This window comes from Coregonus clupeaformis, chromosome 17 (genome assembly GCF_020615455.1).
Source record: "Coregonus clupeaformis isolate EN_2021a chromosome 17, ASM2061545v1, whole genome shotgun sequence".
In the NCBI taxonomy this organism is placed as follows: domain Eukaryota; kingdom Metazoa; phylum Chordata; class Actinopteri; order Salmoniformes; family Salmonidae; genus Coregonus; species Coregonus clupeaformis.
This window is the reverse complement of record NC_059208.1, coordinates 52,574,754-52,585,395: the sequence shown is the minus strand read 5'-3', so window position 1 is coordinate 52,585,395 and position 10,642 is coordinate 52,574,754. Positions and strand designations below refer to the sequence as shown.

Here is a 10,642-nt window from a genome sequence, read left to right as displayed (position 1 = left end):
TTATTACTTTTCTATTGAGTTTGTTTCTCAACGGAAATTTGCAAGTTAGGGTTCATGTCAAAACAACAAAATAGATTGGAAATGTCATGTTATTGTATAATGGGTGGGAATGTACCTGCAGTTGTGTCAGTGTTATGTATCACAGATTACATTGTTGTGTTGACTTATTCCCATACTGTATATACAGACTCTGGTGAAGAGGTTAATGTTAATATAGTTTGTTGACTTCCTTCTAAGCCCAGCAAAGTAATGAATGTGCTGCCATAACGCTCTCCATCTATTTAGTGGGGCAGCAGGTACACTAGTGGTTAAGAGCATTGGGCCCGTAACCGAAAGGTCGCTGGTTTGAATCCCTGAGCCGACCTAGTGAAAAATCTGTTGATGTGCCCTTGAGCAAGGCACTTAACCTTAATTGCTCCAGTAAATTGCTTTGGATAAGAGCATATGTAAAATGTAGTGGTTACTACCTTCCTTTAGACCGGCTGTTCTGAAGGGGCTGAAAATGACCAAACTACCCAGTCAAAGCAAGATAAGAGGAGAAAGTGAAAGTTTTAGGGGAGAAAGGAAGCGGGATAGGTAAAGAAACAGGAGAAAGTGTTCTGCTGAAGTATCAAGCCTTTGGATGAGAAGGGGCAAGGTGACGAATGCAAGCATACATGGGGGGGGAAAAAAGAGGACCCAGAGGAAAATGCAGAAGTGTTGACACACATTCAGTTCTTTTTCCTACTTAGTAACAGGATTATAGTTAGAGGCTAAGTGGAATTTCAGGACAAATGGGAGAAAAACGACTGAGTCCTGTACAGACTCATTTCTGAGTTATTTATTATATCCATTATGTCATGCTGCAAAAACTTCATATAAAGCTAACCAAAGGTTTTTGTTCAAATGTACTATGTTGAAAACACAAAAAAATACATTCATTATTTTGCTAATATTGCTTAACAATCTAAACAGTGCCTCAGTAATACTTCATCATAAATGGTAGAAAACAGTAAACAGTTAAAGTATAAACAGTATTTTAAAAAATCTAAAATAACAATATATTTTTTATATTGTATGATAGTTGCCATGATAAATGTATACTACAATACAAACTGTCTTGAGAAACCTACTCAGCAAAAATATTGCTGGTGTAGGTTGATTCACATTTGATTGATTGGTTCGCTATTTTCAACTGTGCATCACAGTTAATCATTACAGAAAAATGCAGTGCAAGTAGCAAGCCAATTCTGGTGCAGTAAAAAAAACATACAATTCAACATTTCAATGTCTGTTCATTTACGGTCAATTCATGTGACCCTTTGAATAAAAATCACTGAATCAAATTGTTGACCATTTTAATACCTCTATTAGACTTTATTCTAATACGTTTTCTGGCGGTTGTTCTCATCATGCCTGCTCTTCTGCCTTTGTTTTTGGTTATCCATGGTTTCCCATCTGAAACAAAGAAAATTACATATCATCATATAGGTTATTATTACATCACAGTAAGGTCCAGAACGTTCGGTTTGCCTGCTGGGGGGCAGGGAAACACTCAGCTCTGCTAAAACCATCTAAAACTATTGAAAACTATGTGCAGATTAACCTAAACCACACATACTGCTCAGTTATAGCACACTTTTATTTTGTATTACTCAGATATACAATTAATGTGGCCAATATTGAGAGATTAAGATGTAAAGCAGCTGTTTTTGGACGCTGTACTTCATTGAAAGCTGGCCGCGCTTGATCCCCAGTTAGAAATTGACAAAGACATAAAGCATGTTTCTTATAATCTGATCCATAGTTAGCCAGCATTCCAGTCACACAATGACCTTAAACACAACCTGTCTATAATCTGCCACATTTCAATTATTACTGGGATACTAAAAATATATACAGTGAGTTAGCTTGCGTTAACGAAAAGCCCTGTAGCCATTACTGCAATTATGGGGAACATGCAGCGCTCCTAGTGGCCGGGGACTTTAATGCAGGGAAACTTAAATCCGTTCTACCTAATTTCTACCAGCATGTCAAATGTGCAACCAGAGGGAAAAAAACTCTAGACCACCTTTACTCCACACACAGAGACGCATACAAAGCTCTCCCTCGCCCTCCATTTGGCAAATCTGACCATAACTCTATCCTCCTGATTCCTGCTTATAAGCAAAAACTGAAGCAGGAAGCACCAGTGATTCGGTTAATAAAAAAGTGGTCAGATGACGCAGATGCCAAGCTACAGGACTGTTTTGCTAGCACAGACTGGAACATGTTCCGGGATTCTTCAGACAGCATTGAGGAGTACACCACATCAGTCACTGGCTTCATCAATAAGTGCATCGATGATGTCGTCCCCACAGTGACCGTACGTACATACCCCAACCAGAAGCCATGGATTACAGGCAACATCCGCACTGAGCTAAAGGGTAGAGCTGCCGCTTTCAAGGAACGGGACTCTAACCCGGAAGCTTATAAGAAATCCCGCTATGACCTCCGACGAACCATCAAACAGGCAAAGAGTCAATACAGGTCTAAGATTGAATCATACTACACTGGCTCTGACGCTCGTCGGATGTGGCAGGGCTTGAAAACTATTACAGACTACAAAGGGAAGCACAGCCGCGAGCTGCCCAGTGACACAAGCCTACCAGACGAGCTAAACCACTTCTATGCTCGCCCGAGGCAAGCAACACTGAAGCATGCATGAGAGCACCAGCTGTTCCGGACGACTATGTGATCACGCTCTCCGTAGCCGATGTGAGTAAGACTTTTAAGCAAGTCAACATTCACAAGGCCGCTGGGCCAGACGGATTACCAGGGCGTGTACTCCGAGCATGTGCTGACCAACTGGCAAGTGTCTTCACTGACATTTTCAACATGTCCCTGACCGAGTCTGTAATACCAACATGTTTCAAGCAGACCACCATAGTCCCCGTGCCCAAGAACTCTAAGATAACCTGCCTAAATGACTACCGACCCGTGGCACTGACGTCTGTAGCCATGAAGTGCTTTGAAAGACTGGTCATGGCTCACATCAACAGTATAATCCCAGAAACCCTAGACCCACTCCAATTTGCATACCGCCCAACAGATCCACAGATGATGCAATCTCTATCGCACTCCACACTGCCCTTTCCCACCTGGACAAGAGGAACACCTACGTGAGAATGCTATTCATTGACTACAGCTCAGCATTCAACACCATAGTGCCCTCTAAGCTCATCACTAAGCTAAGGATCCTGGGACTAAACACCTCCCTCTGCAACTGGATCCTGGACTTCCTGACGGGCCGCCCCCAGGTGGTAAGGGTAGGTAACAACACATCTGCCACACTGATCCTCAACACGGGGGGCCCCTCAGGGGTGCGTGCTCAGTCCCCTCCTGTACTCTCTGTTCACCCATGACTGCATGGCCAGGCACGACTCCAACACCATCATTAAGTTTGCCGACGACACAACAGTGGTAGGCCTGATCACCGACAACGATGAGACAGCCTATAGGGAGGAGGTCAGAGATCTGGCCGTGTGGTGCCAGGACAACAACCTCTCCCTCAACGTGACCAAGACAAAGGAGATGATTGTGGACTACAGGAAAAAAAAGAGGACTGAGCACGCCCCCATTCTCATCGACGGGGCTGTAGTGGAACAGGTTGAGAGCTTCAAGTTCCTTGGTGTCCACATCACCAACGAACTATCATGGTCCAAGCACACCAAGACAGTCGTGAAGAGGGCACGACAAAGCCTATTCCCCCTCAGGAGACTAAAAAGATTTGGCATGGGTCCTCAGATCCTCAAAAAATTCTACAGCTGCACCATCGAGAGCATCCTGACTGGTTGCATCACCGCCTGGTATGGCAACTGCTTGGCCTCTGACCGCAAGGCACTACAGAGGGTAGTGCGTACGGCCCAGTACATCACTGGGGCAAAGCTCCCTGCCATCCAAGACCTCTATACCAGGCGGTGTCAGAGGAAGGCCCTCAAAATTGTCAAAGACTCCAGCCACCCTAGTCATAGACTGTTCTCTCTGCTACCGCACGGCAAGCGGTACCGGAGTGCCAAGTCTAGGTCCAAAAGACTTCTCAACAGCTTCTACCCACAAGCCATAAGACTCCTGAACAGCTAATCATGGCTACCCGGACTATTTGCACTGCCCCCCACCCCATCCTTTTTACGCTGCTGCTACTCTGTTAAGTATTTATGCATAGTCACTTTAACTCTACCCACATGTACATATTACCTCAACTACCTCAACTAGCCGGTGCCCCGCACATTGACTCTGCACCGTTACCCCCTGTATATATAGCCTCCCTACTGTCACTTTATTTTACTTCTGCTCTTTGTTTTTCTCAACACTTTTTTTTGTTGTTGTTTTATTCTTACTTTTTTTGTTTAAAATAAACGCACTGTTGGTTAAGGGCTGTAAGTAAGCATTTCACTGTAATGTCTGCACTTGTTGTATTCGGCACATGTGACCAATAAAAATTTGATTTGAACATGCAAATGGTTGTTCGGCTGACAGATGTAATAAGTCTTATTCATTATATTCAACAACACCCCCTCCCTTCCCCCCCAGTTTTATCTTCAGATAAACAAAGAATAGAGGATACTATGTGTGTGTGTGTGTGTGTGTTGGGAGGTTCACATGCATACTTACGTGTGTGCCCGTGTGTGTGTGTGTGTGTGTGTGTGTGTGTGCGCATCATGACCATTATCATACCTTTAGCACAGACGTCCATGCAGCTTTGTCTGGATATAAAGTTGTTGCTGCTTCCTCCACAGCCTGAATAGATGAACTGCTCACACATCCTGGAGGCTGAGTTGTAGTAGTAACGCGGTACAGATGCAGCACAGCCTCCTTTATCCAGGGGATCCAGGCAGAGCACAGGAGTAGCTGGCAATCACACAAAACAACTATAAGAACTCTGGGAGAGAGTAGGTTACTCTTCAGCCAACATTAACCAAGACGCTCATCTTTGGTAGCCTGGGTGCCAGCCTGTTTCTGATCTCTCGCCAACTCCTTATGGAATTGTAAATAATAATAATGAATAGGTCATTTAGCAGACGCTCTTATCCAGAGCGACTTACAGGAGCAAATAGGGTTAAGTGCCTTGCTCAAGGGCACATCGACAGATTTTTCACCTAGTCGGCTCGGGGATTAGAACCAGCGACCTTTCGGTTACTGGCACAATGCTCTTAACCACTAAGCTACCTGCCGCTCCTTGTCATTCCAAACATGACAAGGAGTGTCCAGGAGTGGAACAGCTAAACAGACGGGTACCCAGGCTACATCTCTGGTTTCTTAATAATGTAAGTAGATATAAAATTGAGAGAGGGTACCGGATGGAATCATTTCAGAATAATATTGTCTAAGAAAAACAGGACAATAAGAAGAGAGTAGGCTACTCTTCAGCTGAGAGGCTCATCTCCGGCTTCTGAACATAAACAGACGTACAACTGAGAGAAGTCTGTATAGAGGGCTGTATGCAATAATGTCAAGAAAATGTCGGAGAAAATTAAGGCACTCGCATACTGTGAGACCCTTGAGTATAGTATTGATAGAGGAGACTGTTACGAGCGTCAGGGTTGGTCCTTTTGTACTGGTCTTTCTATCTAGTTTGAGTATAGTAGTGATCAGTGGAGGCTGCTGAGGGGAGGATGGCTCATAATAATGGCTGGAATGGAGCAAATGGAATGGCATCAAACACATGGAAACCATGTTCAATGTATTTGGTACCATTCCACCGATTCCACTCCAATTAGGGTGCCACCAACCTCCTGTGGTATTGATAGAGGAGACTGTTAGAGCATCAGGGTTGGTCCTTTAGTACTGGTCCTTCTATCTAGTTTCATTTCCTGATTTCTCATCAACTATTGCAAGTCCTCATGGCTAGGATGTGATGAGGATGTAGGTGTTTGCAATTAAATTGCCAAATTTCATGAAAAAGCTTCCTCTAATCTTGTTTCTACATCATTCCTCATGTAATTATTGTGAGCTAAGTTAAAGATGTTTCCTCAAAAGTAATACAAAGTTAATAACACAACAGAGTGAACACAGTAGAGTCTGATGAAACGTAGAATATGGTTTAACTAGCATTGTTTATGGAATAAGCCTATGTGCTCAACACTGGATGTGGAAATGTTTTATCTGTTGTGCTTCACGGCTAATCGAAAACAGCCAGACTGTTGACCTTGACTATTGTCCACATACTTTTGTGTGGTCTGCAGTACTCCATGCAAGACATCTGGTCCTGGAAGCGGTTCTCGTTGCCCTGGCAGCCTCCGTAGAAGAACTGCTCACACTGCATGGTGGTCATGTTGAAAAAGTAGCTCAAGAACATGGCCCGGCAGGGACCCACCTTTTTCTGGAACCTGCAGATCTGAGGGATCTCTGGTGGGGTGGAGAAGTTTGAATAGGAACTATTGAAAAATGAAACCGGTCACATTGTATGGCCTTTTATCCTGAATTGGTTTGGATGAATTGACAGTCCATTTCAAAACTTCACAACCACAAAACTTTTCAAAAGTGCTGTAGGCCAAATGTTTCATAAAATTCATGATTTTATAATTGTTTTGATGACATAAGATAAATGGCATATAGTCTAAATAAATAAATAAATAAAAACAACAACCAAAAACTGAGCGTGACTGAGCGTGACAAAAACAGACCTATATAAAATGTAAATAAAAACTTACTTGGTATTCTAAAACATGCTTTCTGACACTCCTGAAAACTCATGAAGTTGTTTGCATTCCCTTGGCAGCCTCCATAGAGAAACTCCTCGCATTGTTGAGTGATAGTATTGTAGTAGTAACGCTGGATATCTTCTCCGCAAGGTCCCTCATCTACTTGAAGTAGACACACCTCTGGAACGAGCAGAAACAAACAACATCAACACTACTGCTGGCTACAAAACGAGGTCAAGGAATGTCTGCTGAAGTACAGATTCATGTCAACAACAACTTTATCACTACTGAAAAGTCATGAGCCAACGCCCATCGATTGATTATGATTGCAAAGTATTTTGGTGCGTCGAGAAAATCGAATAAAATATTAATGTGGCTATAACCAGTTACGGTATTAAGAATACAGTTAATACATGATAACCGAATTTTTCTTTACCTTGTTTCGGTGACAATGCAAAAACGTAACAAAGCGAGCATGAAAGTATCAGAAAAATCAATGAACTGAGGTCCATTGTTGTAGATCTTCCCCAAGTTCAATTCTTCTAACTTTACGCATAATCAGTACAGCCATTTATACTCTTGTACACGCTTTCACAAGGGGCTCGAGGGGCGGGCTATAATGGCTCATTTCCACGTAGTAGGAACGATCTGATTAATGTTATGATTTGCATCATAGGCAACGTCACGTTTATACACTGTTAAACTAATTATGCAATATGTCCCTTCATCGTGCGCAATGGATACGGTCCAATCATTGACGTGGAAATAGACAATAAGAAATGTAGGCTAGTCTGGGAACGAAACTACTATGGGAGTATCATGAGAATAATGATTTGTTAACAGATGTATGACCATATATGTAATGTTGTCAACTGCTGTCGTTGGAGTAGATACACAACATATGACAATGTTTATTTTTGTTTTTCCTTTTCTTTGCAGTGTGGTTTCTAGTAATTAATTATTACAAATTATTAGATCTAGAACTCGACAATGTATTTATTAATGTGGGCCATAGGCTTCTAATGTTCTATTCAGAGTTCATGTATTAGGCCTACATCTAATTCAGATGAATGAAATTGATTTACAGTATGTGTGTGAATAGTCCACATACTCACTACAAAATATTGCCTTGTATCTAAGGAAGTGATACAGTATAAAACATTAACACATTGAGCTTCTGTCATTCTTTCTTATGTCATAGTCCCCATCACATCTGGCTGTTTCCCATTAAGCAACAATAACTGTCACAACTTTGGGCATCCATGCAGGATCTGGTAGATCAGCTTAATATTGCAGATAGATTGTAGCTTCCATCAATGTAATTGTCTGCATCACTTCCAATCCCCCATGTTATATATATATATATATATATATATATATATATATACACACACATACATATATACACACATACATATATACACACATATATACACACATACATATATACACACATACATACATACACACACATACATATCCTTAAAAATATATATATATTCCCCTTTATTACTTTCCAACCCCGCCACCCTTTCCCTACTTGGAGTAAACTAGTGAACAACAATGCTTAGGCCTCTACTTCCAGCTTATACTTACTATCTACATTTTATGGACACAGTCAATTTTACAATAATTATATTTTGTTTGCCTTGGTGAACTCTATAAGCTAGTCTCTTTACATCAGTAGAAATGTCAACCGGTGGGAGCTCTAAAAGAAGGTATAAAGATACATGTTTCAACAAGGAACAACTCAGTGGCCTTGTGGTTAGTGTCCACCCTGAGATCGGAAGACTGTAAACATGGGACCCAATGCCTCTCTGCTTGGCACTCAGCATTAAGGAGATAGATTGGGGGTAACACCTCGATCACACCGGCAGCGTCATTGCATTTTGGTACGCCAGAAGCACAGTACATTCATTTCCAATGGAACGCTGTGTTTGTCTTGCAGCATTGCGTTGCAGAGGCAGTTGCAATGAGTCCTGTGTGGTGCATATGTTGGATTTATCGAACGTATGCATCAAACTGTATGCGTAGACGGCTTGACAGGAATGGTAGCAGAAGGTGAATGTTGAACTTTTGTTGCACACATATCCAGATGATGCTGCGTACCATTTCGCGCAATGACGCTGTCGGTGTGATCAAGGCGTAAGGCCCTGCGATAGACTAGCGTTCTGTCCAGGGGGTGTACATGTACATCAAACTGCCTCACGCTATGAGTCGTTCCGGCTTGCACATGCCAAGGCTCGTGCAAGGCTACTTACTTTTCAACAAGGAGAGTAGAGTGAGGAAAGATAATCTGAGCTGCAGAGCACGAAACATGTTTGAATTCATTGTCAGTATTGTTTTGTTAACAGCATGAATGAATGGAAACATACATTTAGGCAGCGCAAAAAGAATATGGGCTAGACTGTGTATTATCCCCAGTTCAGGTGTAGGATCTTAATTTGACCACCCTGTTGCAGGATAGATACAGTGGGGAAAAAAAGTATTTAGTCAGCCACCAATTGTGCAAGTTCTCCCACTTAAAAAGATGAGAGAGGCCTGTAATTTTCATCATAGGTACACGTCAACTATGACAGACAAATTTAGAATTTTTTTCCAGAAAATCACATTGTAGGATTTTTAATGAATTTTATTTGCAAATTATGGTGGAAAATAAGTATTTGGTCACCTACAAACAAGCAAGATTTCTGGCTCTCACAGACCTGTAACTTCTTCTTTAAGAGGCTCCTCTGTCCTCCACTCGTTACCTGTATTAATGGCACCTGTTTGAACTTGTTATCAGTATAAAAGACACCTGTCCACAACCTCAAACAGTCACACTCCAAACTCCACTATGGCCAAGACCAAAGAGCTGTCAAAGGACACCAGAAACAAAATTGTAGACCTGCACCAGGCTGGGAAGACTGAATCTGCAATAGGTAAGCAGCTTGGTTTGAAGAAATCAACTGTGGGAGCAATTATTAGGAAATGGAAGACATACAAGACCACTGATAATCTCCCTTGATCTGGGGCTCCACGCAAGATCTCACCTCGTGGGGTCAAAATGATCACAAGAACGGTGAGCAAAAATCCCAGAACCACACGGGGGGACCTAGTGAATGACCTGCAGAGAGCTGGGACCAAAGTAACAAAGCCTACCATCAGTAACACACTACGCCACCAGGGACTCAAATCCTGCAGTTCCAGACGTGTCCCCCTGCTTAAGCCAGTACATGTCCAGGCCCGTCTGAAGTTTGCTAGAGTGCATTTGGATGATCCAGAAGAGGATTGGGAGAATGTCATATGGTCAGATGAAACCAAAATAGAACTTTTTGGTAAAAACTCAACTCGTCATGTTTGGAGGACAAAGAATGCTGAGTTGCATCCAAAGAACACCATACCTACTGTGAAGCATGGGGGTGGAAACATCATGCTTTGGGGCTGTTTTTCTGCAAAGGGACCAGGACGACTGATCCGTGTAAAGGGAAGAATGAATGGGGCCATGTATCGTGAGATTTTGAGTGAAAACCTCCTTCCATCAGCAAGGGCTTTGAAGATGAAACGTGGCTGGGTCTTTCAGCATGACAATGATCCCAAACACACCGCCCGGGCAACGAAGGAGTGGCTTCGTAAGAAGCATTTCAAGGTCCTGGAGTGGCCTAGCCAGTCTCCAGATCTCAACCCCATAGAAAATCTTTGGAGGGGAGTTGAAAGTCCGTGTTGCCCAGCGACAGCCCCAAAACATCACTGCTCTAGAGGAGATCTGCATGGAGGAATGGGCCAAAATACCAGCAACAGTGTGTGAAAACCTTGTGAAGACTTACAGAAAACGTTTGACCTGTGTCATTGCCAACAAAGGGTATATAACAAAGTATTGAGAAACTTTTGTTATTGACCAAATACTTATTTTCCACCATAATTTGCAAATAAATTCATTAAAAATCCTACAATGTGATTTTCTGGAATCTTTTTTCTCATTTTGTCTGTCATAGTTGACG

The 10,642-nt window shown here is 42.4% G+C and overlaps 1 protein-coding gene across 1 annotated transcript; it reads right to left on the bottom strand.

Annotated features, from left to right (window-relative positions):
- Positions 1–793: 793 nt before the first annotated feature.
- LOC121586743 (tissue factor pathway inhibitor 2) lies at positions 794–7,287 on the bottom strand. The gene is made up of 5 exons (XM_041903691.1): positions 7,099–7,287; positions 6,672–6,842; positions 6,187–6,366; positions 4,696–4,869; positions 794–1,437 (listed from the first exon to the last, which is right to left on the bottom strand). Exons 1-5 carry the CDS (start codon positions 7,172–7,174, stop codon positions 1,313–1,315), a joined length of 726 nt encoding a protein of 241 aa, XP_041759625.1. The 5' UTR covers positions 7,175–7,287; the 3' UTR covers positions 794–1,312.
- Positions 7,288–10,642: the final 3,355 nt, after the last annotated feature.

Bases quoted from the DNA above. Each gene is read 5' to 3' on its own strand.
- LOC121586743 (XM_041903691.1), bottom strand. From the start codon at position 7,174: ATGGACCTCAGTTCATTGATTTTTCTGATACTTTCATGCTCGCTTTGT. The intron at 6,367-6,671 runs GTAAGTTTTTAT...CCACCCCACCAG, and splicing joins AGCATGTTTTAGAATACCAA to AGATCCCTCAGATCTGCAGG. The intron at 1,438-4,695 runs GTATGATAATGG...TCTTTGTTTCAG, and splicing joins CATGGACGTCTGTGCTAAAG to ATGGGAAACCATGGATAACC.